This window comes from Poecilia latipinna, unplaced genomic scaffold (assembly GCF_001443285.1).
Source record: "Poecilia latipinna isolate Pla-1442-1.1 unplaced genomic scaffold, P_latipinna-1.0 Scaffold1894, whole genome shotgun sequence".
Classification (NCBI taxonomy): Eukaryota; Metazoa; Chordata; class Actinopteri; order Cyprinodontiformes; family Poeciliidae; genus Poecilia; species Poecilia latipinna.
In genome coordinates this window covers 16,339-32,284 of record NW_015114510.1, presented here as the reverse complement: position 1 = coordinate 32,284, position 15,946 = coordinate 16,339, and the positions used below count along the sequence as shown (strand labels likewise).

The 15,946-nt window shown below is 43.1% G+C and overlaps 1 protein-coding gene across 5 annotated transcripts in view; it reads right to left on the bottom strand.

Annotated features, from left to right (window-relative positions):
* LOC106935009 (protein FAM49A-like) overlaps nt 1–15,946 on the bottom strand; it is a 36,162-nt gene that overhangs the window by 5,692 nt on the left and 14,524 nt on the right. Inside the window, exons 2-7 of one of the 5 annotated variants that reach the window (XM_015015236.1) lie at nt 15,820–15,913; nt 12,095–12,174; nt 5,186–5,307; nt 3,191–3,296; nt 303–439; nt 120–197 (exon numbers count right to left, since the gene is read on the bottom strand). In XM_015015236.1, coding sequence (XP_014870722.1) covers nt 120–197; nt 303–439; nt 3,191–3,296; nt 5,186–5,307; nt 12,095–12,164 — 513 coding nt within the window. In that variant the 5' untranslated portion in view covers nt 12,165–12,174; nt 15,820–15,913. Of the gene's footprint in view, nt 1–119; nt 198–302; nt 440–3,190; nt 3,297–5,185; nt 5,308–10,163; nt 10,244–12,094; nt 12,178–14,560; nt 15,781–15,819; nt 15,914–15,946 lie in introns of those variants that run through there. The other 4 variants (XM_015015233.1, XM_015015235.1, XM_015015237.1 and 1 more) reach the window with 4 other exon arrangements.

The window sequence follows — 15,946 nt, the reverse complement described above, 5'->3', positions numbered from 1 at the left end:
AACAGTTTGGTGACGGGTTATGAATGTGATTCCGTTATTATTACTGAGTTCTCAGATTAATACTGACTTATCAATAAAGTAAACCCATTCTGCCTCGGTGGGCTTTGTCCTGATCTCACCTGCTGGTTGTTCAGCCTGTTCCTGCTTATAGTCCTCCTGTAGTAGCTGAAGTCGTTCTGAATGGCCGGGTTTGTCATCTGCACGACAGGAAATGGGACGGAATCGATTTCAAGATGTCACTAAACCAAAACACGGGTCAGACTTTTGCCGTAGGGCTCGTTCTAAAAGCGACTCTTTCCGACCTTTAGTTCGTCGAAGCTGAGTGTGAAATGAAGGATCTCTGCAAACTGTTTGGCCAGCGCCTGCTCTCGCTCCAGGTGCTGCATGGGGGCGTAGGGCGGGCTCGTCAGCGCCTCCAGCAGGCTGCGCAGGGCATTCTCTACAAAAGGAAAACACAGCTCAGAAACTCCAAACCAGATCTGTCAAACTCAGTATTGAAATTCTGTTAATTTCACTTTAAAACAAAGACATGAACAGTTTTATAAAGTGGGATGTTCACTGTATAACATAAGTCGATATCAGTATTGGATCGAAACTAGCATGATAGATTGATACTTTAGATTAGTCTTTGCAGAAAAATCAGACCAACGTAGCGTTTTCCTTCTACTTCATTAGTTTGTGCTACAGAAAACACACAGTAAAAAAACGTCAAGGTTTGTGACAAAAAGCGATAAAAAGCTGACGCTGTGTGTTCCTGCTGTGCAGCTCGGCGTCCCTCTGCCTGTCGGGTCGGCGGCTGAATGAACGCCGTTTGGCTCACCGGTTCTCAGGTGTTGCTGCCGGTAGCAAATGCGACAGCAGAGCCTGACCTCGGAGGCCGCCTGCTGTGGGGACGGATCAAAAGCGAAACCTCCTGCGGCCGCGTCTCTTCCGCCGCATTATAAATGCATGACGGCCGTCTATAAATACAGCAGAGCAGTGTTTAATCTAAAGGGCCGGGGCAGAAACCCACGAAGCACCTGCTCTCCGTCCTGCGTGAAGCTTCGCTTTGCTTTGCACAACGGAACCAAAAAGTGGAGGATGAAGAGAAAAAAGGCTCTCAGGATGCAGAAAGCGAGAGGCGGACCCTCCGGATCGTGAAGGATCCAGTCCGTTTCCCTCTCCGTCATGGCGGAGGTTGAGGTCTGATAACAGCCTCATCAATTATTAGCCAGGCCTTCGCTTTATGGTAAGCTGAGAACAGCGAGTCCCTGAAATGGAGGTATTATTGGAAGGCAGAGCAGAGGCGGCGGCTGAACTCTGCTTCACTCTCCCCGACTCTTTCAGCACCGGATGGCCGTGTAGAGCTGTTTCCCTAGCAACGGCTGCCTGGCGGCTTGGGCAGGATGCTGCGGAGATGCTGCCGAGGACGCTGCTACTGCAGCGCGTGTGTTTATAGGAGTACTGCTGGACTAAAAAATAAAATAAAATAAAATAAAATTTCGCATGGCGGCTCTGAGATCTGACTGATTTGTCTTTTGGTGAAAGCTTGATTCTCTGTTTCCTGTGAGTTTTAGATGTTCCACTCCTTAAACAGACCTGACATAACAAACAAATGTAACATGGAGTATTATATATAGTAAAGAGGGGACTAAAACCAAAAGATACTGACCCCACCTCGGGATGTCAGGTTAAAGGTGTTGAAGCATCAGTCAGTTAGGTTGTATGTTTGTACAAATGTGGTTCTTGCATATCATTTCTCCCATTTTGTCATTTTCCACTCCAACTTTGCACCCAAAACCGACCAATTTCACTGCAAAAACAAAATCTTGCCAAGTATTTTTGGTCTAGTTTCCAGTTCAAACACCTTAGTGCACAAAACTAACTTACAAATAACTTTTCAGAAAGACACAGGAGCCTGTTTTAAATAAATACTTCTTTAATAATGATGGAAATGTTCTGTTTATAAGTTTGTAACTGGAACTTTCTCATCAATTTTAATGAATTATTTACTTCCAACAAGCTCCTGTATCTCTCTGAAAAGCTACTTAAGAGTTAGTTTTGTCTTATTCCAAGTGCAGGAAGATTTTTACAGTAGAAAAAAACCCTTTGTAAGATTTTGTGTCTTTGCAGCATTCGCATTAATTTACTGTAAACCATGTGCAGGCTGAGGAAAGCTCACCCAGCTCCTCACTTTCAGCTCTCACATCTCTGAGGGTTGTTTTTATTTTCATTTGGATGTAAATCCCCATTTCCAGTCAGACCCAGACGTTGATTCGGACCATTTCATTGTTTCTAGCCTCTTCTCGGTGGATTTACTGGTACATTTCGGGTCATTTAAATGTCAAAGGTTTCAGTTCTGCTTTTGCTTTGACTTTTTTTTCTTATTTACAGCTGGTTTCACATTTGTTCGCACACATACCATTAAAACTCAACTTGTGCAGCCTTTTTCTGATTGTGCTGAAATCCGGTAGATTCCGCTGCAGGTCCCATGATGACATTCTGTTTTTGGAGACTTCAATCAGTCTTCTCTCAGACTGCTCTTCTGGACGTGTTCTGCTTGTAGACTATTTTCCAAACATCAGAGTGGTTTATTTCCAATGATTTGGAGAGCTATTTGCCAGACTTATACCCTTTCACATTCTTCTTTCAGACGGCTTTTTCGATCTCCAGACGTTCGAGGTTTAAACTTTGCATGCAGCTGAAGCGAAACATCCTAACTTTGGTCTTTTTGAAGTTGGAGTAAACGTGTTCTGATTTATGCCTCAAACAGAAATTAACTTTTTATTGCAAAAAAGAACATTTCAAAAGTATTTCCTCCTGTTTACGTTTCTGTGCGATATGGTTTGCAATTGTTCTTAAACATCAATATGTCATCCTAGTATATTAGAAAAACACATGCTGGTGTAAAGTGTTCTAATTTTTGTAACATGAATGTAGATGTAAACTTTTGCAGGAGCTAAGAATAAAACTCAACTTTTGTTCCTGTAAAACTGCAGCACAGCCAGCTGCTGCAGCAAGATAGAAAAGCAGCAGATAGAAAAGTTGTGGTTTTCTTTATTAGTTTGCTAATTTATACTTGTAAGTAACATGTACTAATATTAATAAGTTATAAAAGCTCCCTCCTTGTATGTTTCATAAATCTCTACTTTTTGGTATCCTGCGACCCTCTGAGATGATTTTTCTTTCTTTTTAAAGATAAACGTCTCACCCAGTCGGAGGGAGAACTCGTAGAACCTCTTCAGCTTGGCCACCAGGGGGCAGACAGCGTTCCAGGCCTTCTCCTGCAGAGCGAGGTCGCCCGGGTTCTGGATGGCCTGCAGGAAAGCAGCAGGAAAACAGAAGCTGCTTCAACTTCTTCATATCTGCACCTCTAAGCCGTATTTCACATGAAAGAAACATCTTTCTGTTCTGCCTGTAGTGCAATTAGCACAGCATCACATATTAAGATCTAACGGGATGCAAATGAAGCTTGCAATACCAGTGAGATCCAGCGGTACTGGGAGACTCCCAACGAATCCAGCTAAATAACTGTGTTAGCGGCACTAAACCAATCAAATTCCAGGGAAATCCTTGAGCTATTTTGGCTACAAGGTGATATGTAAATCCATTTCTCATAAGAAATACACAATTATAGTCATACTTCTAATCTAAAATTACATTTTGTTGGTATTATTCCAACTGTATTTGTATGTAGTAGCAGTCCTGCCGCTGCTGCGCTTCGCTGACTGAAGATGCAATGTGAAAATGTGACCAGGCCCGGCGAAACACGGGCTGATGGATTTTTGTGGTTAAATTCCTCCAAGGTCTCAGCGTCAGCAAAGAACAGAAATGATTCAGCGTTCGTAGCTGAAGTTAGAAGAAGAAAGTTATCAGCAGAAAATTTTTGATAGATGTTGATGTTCTGTTTCTACCAGAGGTAATCACACCCCATAAACCCTCTACATTTATTTTATGTTACAACAAAATTCAGTGTGTCTCATATATCAGGGTTATGCAACACAAAAGTAGAGAATAGTTGGGAAGCAGAAGGAAAATATTGCATTTATTTAAAAACATCTGCAGCCCACTTGTGTGGAGATATTTGGAGAACATCAGTGAACAACAAATAGCATCAAGAAGAGTGAGGAACACGACAGTTAAAGGATGTGAAGGTTGAAGCGTGTTGGGTTGTAAAAGATACTCAAAGTGGGAAAACGTGGGAAAAGGCATTCTGTCAGACGAAACCAAAGTTCATCTTTTTGGCCTTCATGGAGCATTTGTGGACCAAAAACAGAGAATAAACCTAAAACGTACCGACTGTGAAACATTTAGCCAGAGGTACAAAAGATCCAAGAATATCTGAGAACTACGGAGATAAACTGGGGCCAAAAATTTTAGTTTTGAAACAGAAAAATAAAATGAAACCAAAAGGAAATAATTGAAACTGAAAAAAGTAAAACTGTTAAAAAAAAAAAAAACTTCAATTTGAAAAGTTGTTTTGAACTTTTTTTCAGTTTCAGATCTTTTCTTTTCAGTTTTAAAACAGACAAAATATTGAGCAAACTCTACAGCAACAATTATAGCTTAAACCACAGATAACAGTTTAGTTATAAATGCAATGGAGAATCTGTGGCAAGACTTAAAAAAAGACGCCGTCCATCCAGTTTGCCTGAGATTTCCACAGTTTGCAAAGCAGAACGAACTGAGTGTGCAAAGCTGGTACAGAGAATCCCCAAATATTATTATTCGCAGCGATGAGTGATTTTACAAAGCAATATTGATTCACTTTCACAGTTTCCCTCAGAAAACTTGCTAAGCCTAGAGGTAGGGGGCGCTACGACAGTCATCCAGCTGCCTGCTGTGTTTTTGAGTTAAAAAATGTTTAAAGTTGAACGAGAATTTTAAAATATCACTAAGTAATTATGTGAAGACATGATTGACAATACCTAAAGACCAACTATAAAGTCTGTGAAAAGGCAAACATGAAAAAGAAAACTAAAGTAAATAATCGCAGCCAGGTGGCCCGCCAGGCTTATGACACTCTATGGGAAACCCTGACTTTGCATAAAATCCCAACAGAACACTTCAAAGTTCAAAACCTTTTGTGTTCTTGATGTTTTTTAAACACCGTCACTCGGATATCTGCGTCTCTTATCTCTTATCTTATCTCCACATGTGACGCTGTGAGTCCAAAGCGTTCTGTTGTTTCTGTGCTGCGCCTCACCTCTCGTATCTCCTGCCCCGCGCCGTTGTAGGACTGCAGCTCGGCCAGGATCCCGTGAGCCTCCTCCAGCACGGCGCTGACTTGGTTCCACACGGCCGTCTCCGCCTCGGTGGGCTGGGCATCTGATCGGGAGCGGGGGGAAAGGTGATGTAAGGCGGAGAGGAGGGGTGAACGTATTCACAGAAAGAAGACCAAGAGCGAGAGAAGGGGGTTAAAAACAAGAGGAGAAAAGGAGGTTAATAAGGAAGAAAGAGCGAAAGTTATCCTAGAAGGTCAAGAAAAATCCCTGAGCTCTCTCTCTCTCTGTCTTTCTCTCTCTCTCTCTGTCTTTCTCTCTCTGTGGCTGCAGAACTTCATCAAATCGAGGTTTATATCTGGGCTGAGAGTTAAAGAGTCACTCACTGACTTCTTATGTGTCAAGAGGTCAGAGGTCAGTCTGGGATGCCCTCCGTCACACAGTCAGGTCTGACTACAGACTGCAGACCAAACGGAGTAAATCACACTGATTTATCTGAGGCTGGAATGAAAATATGTTTCTGCTGTCCATTCCTCTAATCCATGTAATATCTTATGCTTCTTCTTTACCACTTTATGCGACAATTTTGTGGACCAATGCAGATTTATTTTATTTTTTGCCTTTCAGGTTAGTTGCCAAAGGAAGAAAATATCCAGACCTGCTCTGTTCTTGTTCGCTTCGGCACAGAGCCTCGTCGTTGGCTTACATTTCCTATTTGTTTGGGGCTTTGAATGGTTCATTCGAACTTTTCTGTTTAAACAAACATCTTGGATGAATTTTATGAATAAGAATCAGAGTGCACAAGTTTAAATTCATCGTGAAATTTTTACAAGTTTGCCTCAAATAAAGACATACAATTCAATTTTGAAACGAATGGAAGCGCAGCTCCTGATACCGAGCGCATTAAAATGTGTTTTGGATTGAATGATAGCAGAGGTTGAGCCTAATCTTCTGCTTCATCTGCATTAATAATGTACGCCATGTGTCAAAATGTCTGTATCTGGAGACCAACCTACTAAAATAATAATAATAACAAAACATTCTCCAGAGATATGCTGGAAACCTATTGGTGGCTGTCGAAGCAAAAAGGATTTCTCTGCAACTTGTTGAAGGATATGCATCCAAGGATTAAATTTATTTCTCCTAATTGTTGCTTCATAATTATTTGAATTTGCTTGTGTGTGCTGAACATCTATGTCAAATCCTGTCCTTTCTCTGCTGTGTTTGCACGCTCTCCTATGGAGCTAAAATTGTCTCATAATTCACAAATGCACAGACTAAGATTCTCTCCAGGTTCTCTGGCTTCCACCCAAAAGTTTCAAAACATGAACTGCAATCAGGTCTGAGTGTGTCTGTGTGTATCGTTAATAAATAGGCAACCTGTTACTAACAGAGACTGAAAACAGCTGCATACATGCGAGTCGTGCGATCACACCCACCTATAAAAAAAAAAAAAAGGTTTCAAATGAATCATTGAAAGTCCAGAATCACTCTAACATTTATTTTAATGGTGAGTGGACGTAAAGTTCAGGACGTGCTCTGTTTGAGTCACGGTACCGTTTGGGTTTCTTGTCTGTCTCTGTGACTCAGGTGGAATGTGAGGGAGAGTTTCCCGGGCTGCAACGCCGCCGGTCCCTGCAGCCGCAGGCACAGCCGCCCTGCCGAGAGCCAGCAATCATGGGAGATGTGCCGTCCTCATGCACACACCGGCTGCCCTATTAAGCGCCGCAACCTTTGCTATTTTTATAACGCCTCATTACAGCCTCTTTTATTCTCTGGGTAAACAACATGCCGTCTTAACTAGGTGTTAATTAGGGAGCGATAACAAAACCAATCTCCAGACCTAAACTGGAGGAGCAGGAAGTCCTCTCGCAAGCGAAGTGTGTTTGTGAGTTTAGCTGAGATAAAACAGGAAGAAACAAGTAGCCTGAGTGAGCTCCCTACAGGTTTGCTCCTCTCTCTGCTCATCGATTTGTTGCACCATTTTATTCTTTCCATCAGATAATCACATTTAGGACGTTATCATCTGAACGGACCTGGCTGCTCGGTGTCATCTACCAGAAAGTTTTGTTCTCTTTCATCCAGTGTGATGGATTGGAATAATCCTGTTCCCGTCATGATTTTTTTTATTTTTTTCTTTTTACCGGGGGGGGGGGGAATCCCCAATCTTGTAGTAGCTCAGAAACCTTAGAGGTTGCAGCAGTGGATCAATGGAGCTGATACTGGAAAATCCAGTCGTGATTTGTGATGATGTGCAGGAATCTGTTTTGGGGATGTAGGTAAGCTGTTGCCATGTGATTTGATGCTTTTGTTTTTTATGTTACCAAGAAACAGAACAGGCGTACCTGATAACAGAATTACTCCTGAAATTATTTCATTGTGCAAATTTTTCAGTGTAATTTTAAAATCACATGTAAACACTAATCTCTCTACCCATTGGTTTGGCTTAAAAAAAAAAAAAAAACAGTTTTCTGCATCGTTTGGTAAAAAAAAAAAAAAAAAATTCTAAAATGTTCATTTTTAAGCATGATGTTGTCATGATTAAAATTTTAAAAAGCTGTCCACAAAACGTCGCTAGTAGCCATTCAAACACAGCCCTGTAGTTAAGTTTTCAGGCAAAGGTCGGCTCAAACCAGACTTGTGTGACAGAGGTGAGAGCGTCCTCCGATTTGAGAGAGAGACAGAAACAGAAAGAGAGAGAGTGAGAGAGAGAGAGAGAGAGAGATAGCTCACAGATGGCACAGAGGTGGATGAGGAGGGATTGTGGGGGGGTAAGATCTTCTAAAGCTGCCATTCCCTACTCTGACTCATTCGTTTTTGCTTTTGAAGTCGAGTGAATCACATGCATAATGAAACGGGGGGGGGGGGGATTCAGCCTATTTGACAGTTTGACGTCTCACGCCAGCAGCAGTGAGCTCCCCTGACTCCCGCTCTAACCTACAGCTGGCGAGGGAGGAGAAGAAGGAGGAAGACAGCTGTTAAAGGGGGGAAGGTGGCAAAGAAAGGGCAGGCTATGAACGGATACAGGGCAAACACAGCGTTGTGAGAAAGTATTTGCCTCCCCCCGACCCAACACTATGACGTACTTACAATGTTTCAGGTCAAGTAAATCTCAATATCAGACAAGTAAATAATGAAAAAAGCTAGCCAAACCAACCTGAACCCGTGTTAAAAACCTGTAAGTTGTTATGTGACCTTTGGTGGTAACAAGTGACAACAGGCATTGAGTCTTTTATGTCTCTTTGGAGGGATTTTGGCCAACACTTTCCAACATCTTGGTGATCCCCAAAATCCTTCAGAAAAATATTCTGTGGACTGATGAGACAAAAGCTGAACTTTAAAGCTAACAGCATTTCAGAGAACATCGTTCCGACAGTCAAACAAGGTCTGCGGCTGCTCTGCTGCTTCGGTTCCTGGAGGACCTGCTGTGATTGATTGAACCATAAATGCTGCTCTCTAGCAGAAAAAATCCCGAATCAGAACGTCTTGACTTGAGTTTTTCAGCAGAGCAATGATCCAAAGCCTGCCAGCAAGTCTGCGTCTGAATGGTTTGGAAAAACAAGACACTAAGAAAAGGTTTTGGAGTGGCCTACTCAAAGAATGCCCATAAATCCCAGTAGGATGCTGAGCCATCTCCTTAACCATGCTGTCCATCTTCTTAAACCCTCCAATATGAATGAAATAAACATGAGACGGGTCTTTGAGTTTTGGGGGTTTTATTTTGGTGAACAGCAGAAACCATTTTGCCCAGTTTCTTCGTCTTTGTTCAGTTTGTTAACTCTTGTATTTTTCATCTTGAAGCAACAATGGGAGGCTGGCCAATCCTGAGAAGGTTCATCACTGTTTCATTTCTTCTCTGGTTGTGGATAGTTGCTCTCATTGGGGTTTCCTGCACTCTTTATAAGTAACCGTTGGCAGACTGGAGCGTCTTAGCCAACTTCATGTTGTCAGACAGGTTCTGTTTCTTGCTTCTACAGACCTGGGTTTGACTAATGAAACATAACCACCAAATGGTGGTAAATTACAGCTAGTTGATGGCAAACACACTTTCACATGGGTCCAGGTTGGGTTGAATAGCTTAACCCCCATAATAAAATGAAATACCTCGTTTGAAAACTGCATTACCGAGCTTTTCATGATATTAAAACTAGATCTGAAACATTTAAATGTAACCAAATAAAATCAAAAACAGATACAATCTTTAAGGAGGAAAATACTTTTACCACCCTGTGCATCTACATCCTAACAGGCTCTTTGGTCCCGTCAAGTTTCTAGCAGGTAACATAAGTAACAACTAATAAAGAAGAAAATTGATATTTGATCAGAGAATGGAAATAACTTTGCAGTCTGTTTCATTTCAATCAACTCTAAGACGTCAAAGATCTTGTTAGGATGGATGATTTTTGCACTGCAGCCTCTAAAGTGGAGGAAGAAGGAGAACGAGTGATTGTATCCACAGCACTTTTCTCCACAGCCATTCTCTCTTTCTCAGCCTCTTCATCACACTCTGATACACCCGCATTAGTGGAAAGCAAACACGCAGGAAGACCCGACATCCAGCAGGAGATGAGGAGGATGAGGAGGATGAGGAGGATGTACTTGGATGACGACAGACTGTGTGTAACATCGTCATCGGCAAGCAACGAAAAACCCACACAGGACTGACATTTGCTGTTTATTTGTTCTCATCTTTCTGTCTGTGACGATCAAAGCGTATTGCTTCCCATCTTATAGCAGTCCCTTCTTTTGATGGATTCTCTCAAAAGAAGCCAAATGATTCAATAATGCCAGTCCGTGAAAGAAAAAGATAAAGCGTGAAGGGAAACAGAACAGAGAGGGGGCAGAAAACCAGGAAGTAGAGATGGTACGATGTTAGCTGAGGCAGATGGAATGGTGTCGAAATAAAAGGGAAAGGCAACAAAGAGAAAGGGATAACTCAAAATAAGAAGCTGATGGTCTCACGTTCAAAGTCAAGGAAAACTATTGGCCCATGCTCAAGTTCGGCGCAAGCCAGCACTTTCAGGAGGTTTCCCATGAGCCCCCTGGAACAGAGAGAGGGGAGAAGTCTGTGGGTGATGAGGGGATGGCCGTGTCAGGGCGGAGGGGTTGTGCGCACACGGGTGTATGGATATGTGTGTGTGTGAGCCGCATATGTGTGTGGCGTGCAGGAGGCGGCGTGGTGGAGGTGGGCGACCGGATGAGAGAGCGGTTTGTTGGAATGGCATGGTGGGAGTAAGGCCTGGGTGATGCATGGCAACACTGACAACAGAGCATCTTCAGTCCCGCTCTCATGTGTGCTCACCAACACGGCACAGAAACGTGCATGGAAGCAATAACTACATGGCTACATCCCTGGTCTGCACTAGTTTGTGGTGACAAATACAGAAAAAAACTGAAGACATTAAACACATATCTAATCCTCCTAAATGTACAGCTTGTATACTTTTCTATGAAAGGCAAAGGCTGGTTTTAAGGTACATGTTGTCTTCAAAAGTCCAGTTTCCTGCTTCCCCACCTCTCACCTGAAACTGCGCAAGGTGTGTATGAAGGTAAAAGGAAGAAAATTACCTTTAACTTTATGAAACAAGTGAAGTTAATCGTGTGTAGCTTCATCTATCCTCTACATGGCTATGCTAGCTAAAGTAGTTAGTTAGCATAGTTAGCTAGATTGGCCTAGTAGTTAGCTAGCATGGCCTTGTCAAGCTCCTGACATTAGGCGCAACAAGCAAAACTACTGTAGGCGTTTAGCAAAATTTAATTGGTCATTATTTGCTTTTATTTTGTCTTTTTCACCACTTTGTACGTCTGTTTCAGGTGTAGCCCTAAACAGATGTAGCCTGTTAGCTCTCTGGTGAGCTAGCTAACTCACTACTTAAAAGGGTTAAATTCAGATTTTTTTCCCTTGAGCTTCAAAAATCTACACAATCTTTACACACTAAATATCCAAACAGACACAACTAACATACGGATGAGAGAGCGGCTGTGATTTCAAGTTCGGTCCAGAGGACGTGCTGGCAGCCTAGCAACAAGAGTCGGTAAGTTTTTAATACTTTTTACACATTTCTCTCAAAATGTGAATAAAACTGATTAGGGCAGAAACAATTAGTCGCACTAATCGTGATTACTGAAATAATCGACAACTAATTCAGTAACCAAATAATCGTGTGCGCTAAACTTAAGCAATGCGATTTTATTGTAATTTAAGCAATAAAGTTTTTATTTTCTTACCCAGAAAAGTAACTGCCTATTATTATTTGCCTATTTTATACATTTTGAATATTGTAAGTGTTTAAATGACTATATAAACAGTGTGCACATTTATTTTTGGATTACTTGACTAATTGTCAGAATAATTGATAGAATAAATGATTACTAAAATAATTGTTAGCTGCAGCCTGAAAAATTATACAAATAAAATGTAGCTTACTGGTCCTGGCTTTAGGGAACGCATGAGATTTCTCTGGGTTCTCCTACTGTCCCCACAACCCCAAAAAAGCCTTATGTGCATTTTAAGCAAAGGTGATTATAGTACTTTATTTTTGTGAATGCTGCATTACCATGAAATCAAGGTGTTTGTGTTTAGAGCATTATAACGTCAAGCCTTGTGTGCTGCAGGTAATTCTGTTCTGATTCCCAAAAATGCCGATGTCTAATAAATGGTATCTACACAATTATCTGAGTGAGAGTGGGACTGAAGAGCATCTGATAATGAGAAACAACACCCTCAACAACACTCCATCACACCATCAACGATTCAGCAGCTCACACCCCAACATTTCCCTCCCCGCCCCACTTCGGTACCCGGCCACCGACCTCCCACGGCGCCACCTTCCGCTCCACACTCACAATCCAAGCACACAGACACGTGCACACACGCCCTGGCGCTCACTTACTTTCAAAGTCCAGGAAAAAATGCGGACAGTTCTCTAAATCCTTGCCAAGGACCTTAATGAGGTTCCCCATGGCCAGCGACCTGGACGGGAGGAAACAACAAAATGCATACAGGACCTGGCAGCGCGCAAGAAACACACCAACACACAGCAGAGACATGGAGGACACCTCAGGTTCATCTAACCCGTCCGCATTTCTGCCTTGCTCCTCGTCTTCTCCGTCCTTCTGTTGAGGCAGCATCTCCAGAGAGGAAGCAGGCGCCCCAGTCATCAGTGACACTGATCACAGTTTATGTCCAATATGCTGTATCCACTTACAGCGTGGTCTAAATCCAGCGCCAAATCATTTAGCTCACTTACTGAGAGTCACTAGAGCTGGGCAGTGGTTTTAATCCATTTACATTACTATAGTAACCCAATAAGAACCCGCCGTATACAGACTGCTCCCATCTAATGGTTTTTATAGGCAGTGGTCTATAGATGCTTTGCAGAGATTTTTTTTTTCACCTTTGAACCAACATGGTGGATGCTAGAGCTAAAAAAAAACACAGGTAGAATGAGAAGTGCAGTGCTTTGCAAAAGTATCCATGTGCATTTTGCAACATTATGTTCATAAGGATGAATTTCATTGGGATTTCAAGAGTAGACAGACAAAATGTAGTCTTTAATTGTGAAGCAATAAGAAACTAAATGTGAATGTGATCATTCATTTTAAAGTTTTCCCAAAAATTCTGAAGTATATTTAGACGTTCAGTATAACTTATTTTCCGGATACATAGTACAACTTTATAGCACAGTTAAGTAACTACATTACCTTCAGTTGTTTTGAAAATACTGTATATATCAAACATAACTTGAAATAAATTTGACTTTGCAATTTGATGCCTTGAAATTGGGCCTCTGTCTCTTTAAGAAGCTCCTGCTCTTTCTGACACATCGCCTTCAGCACGTCATCATAACAACACCTTTCCATTATGCTGTTTACAACAGTTCTATTGTAATATTGGACTGAGAAATAGTTTCCATGATGAGCTCATCAGAACCGCAGGTCAATTATATGTTTGCTAATTGCTGATGGCTAGTCTGGAGGAGCTGAGTTGGGAAGGTGGGGAAGTTGGAGATTATTTAGCTTCATCTGTCCTGTCAATCAGGTCTAACCAACTTGTTTGTTCATATTAAACAATAGCAGAGATGTGGACTAACAGTCGTCCTGTAATCCTTCTTTAAACCTCACACACCTCCATCCTGGATCTTTCTGCTGTGCTCTTTGTGATGCTGTTAGTTCCTCTGAGCACTGAGCAAAATTCATCCTGCCATATTAAACTACCACTGGTTTGCTGATTACATGGCATCTGAGTCTGAGTATCAAAAGAAAACAGCACCGCCCTCTGCGCATTTTACTTAGTTTTGGTCTATGTCATAAAAGCCCAGTGAAATACATTGAGGTTTGTCACTGTAACATGTCAGAATGTGAAAAAGTTCAAAGGTCATGCACAGTTTTGCAAAACACTGAAGGTATGTTATCATACTGCTGAGCTTCAAAGTTTTCCTGAGCGTCTTTAGAGCAGGTAGAGGAACAGGAACATTCACTACCAGAAAGTTTAAACCAGACTGGGACATGTACGGCAATAACAGACACAAAGCTCTGTGAATGTAAAATCTGTGTTTCTTGTTGTACAACAGGAGGACTTTGGTGACAGAAGCCAAGGTTTTACTTCCTCTGCTGTGCAGGAAGGGGCCTATCGGTCCATGTAGGAAGGATTTACAGCCAGCATTAGCATGTTTACGAGATGCCACCGTCCCTCGTGCAGAAAAAGAACAAGGCTCAGTCTTTTCATTACCACTCGACGAGAGCGGGGGTCGCAATGCAGCACCGAGACACAGCCGGCCGGTATTGACGTTCTGCATCATCTCCGATGGTACCCATGCCTCCTCAAATATCCTTCTGCGTCTATATCAGCAAAGAAGTACCTCTGCATGCTGAGTCATTGCTCCAACAAACGAGTTTAGCCCACACCTTATCTAACTTTGCCTTATAACCTTGGAAAATACATGAACGGGAGACTTAATGAGGGGCTGCGATGTTAAGTCGAGAAGATTCGAACCACATCCTCAACCACAAGCGACTAAAACCAGGTGACGCAATGTTTCCCTTTGTCTGAGGTATCCACACACATATCAGCACACACGAGAAGCTTAGACTGGAGCAGCATGAGGTCCATCCCCAGAGCAGCGCTCGGCGGATGGTTGCCAGGATACCGTTGGCCTGGCAATGCCGTCTGCTCGCCGCAGCCGAGGACGGAGGGAGAAACGGTGTGAAGCTTGCACAAACGGTCGCTGTTTACTGCCTGTAATGTGTGTCTTTAAAATGAAACTGCACCTCGCTCGTGGCAATCACGAGGCCACGGCATGTCGAGTTTCAGATAGAGGAAATTAGAAAAGCATCTCACAGACTCTTTGTCGTCTTACCCTCTTTTCCTCTTGGTGCTGCTCCTCTTCCTTGGCTTCTTCACCCCTAACTCTCTCTCCTCCTGTCTTACTTTCTCGTTGTGCCTTCTGAAAGATTCGCTGTGAGTAAATCCCCCAGTTCTTCCAGCTCAGAGTCCCCAGCGGCTCCGGTTTGCCACTCGCCGTCTCTCTGGAGACGGATGTAAACTCGTACTCGTGTCTCTCTTCCTCCCTCTGTTTGAGTGTGAAGTCCACTTCGCACTTCTCTTTTCGACGTCTATTTAAAGCCCTGTGGTTTTCTCTATTAGCTTCGACCCGGATGCTGCTCAGTTCTTCCTTTCGTTGTTCACTCCTTGTTCAGAGGGCGATGCTGTGCAGCGTTGAGGGTGTTGCCGCAGACCCGAGGCTCTGTTAATTTCTGCCTCTTTCTGACGCTTCTCTGTCGCCGCTCATGTTTCTGTTGCACTGAAAAGCTCATTTTCTCTTTTAGTTTCTGACACCAGAATGTGTTCCTCAAAAAATATTCCCTGCAGCTCTCCTTTCTGCCTCACTTCTCCATTTCACCACTGTGCAGCACTCTCCCAACTTCTTGGCCTTATTTTGTCACAGGACATCTCCGTCAGGGGGCCACTTGGTCTCGCTGGTGGCCCTTGGGTGCAAAGACGTCTAAGAAGGAGGCAGGAGGCAATAGGGGCCACACATTGCATAATAGTCATTAGATCACTGACTGTTGGAGCATTGAGGCACAACATTCCTGGAATCGGGAAGTGCCATCACCGGCTTCTGGTCGCAGTAGTTTCTCATACATGCAAACAGACACAACCTCTAGATAGCCAGAGTGAAAGTGGAGGAAAGAATCCCTCTTACGCAACCAGGGAGCAAAGTGGAGGAACCAAGCCGAGGGGCCTCCTCGAGTCTCAATGAAGACACATCTCTGCGACCACATGGGCATGAAAAGCAGACCTGGTTCAGACCGGGAGCCAAGCAGCTGAGCTAAGCCTTCCTGGCTCCTTTCAGCTCCCGCTGAAAGAATCCTCCTGTTACAGCTCAGCAGCTGAGCAAAGACACAGCACTCACTCTCTTTGCCAAGTCCAACTTCTATTAACTCACCAATTCAAGCTTCCTCTGTACCCTCTGAGAGTCTTTCTGGAAACCACAAACTGCCCTCGAGTGACGGGACGCTCACCGGCCTGTGGGTCAAACCCGCTCAGCAGCTGCGCCGAGTGAGCCGGCTCTCCAAAAAATAATGTGTTTTTGCTCACTGTCTTTTGTTTCCCTACCTTCTTTGCTTGTGTTTATCCCACTGGAACACTTCACTGCATCAACCAGGGCTTCTCAGCTCCCCACGCTGGTTACAGCATCAGCACCCGACACCTGGAGAAGACGGACAGAAAGGAAAGAGGATCA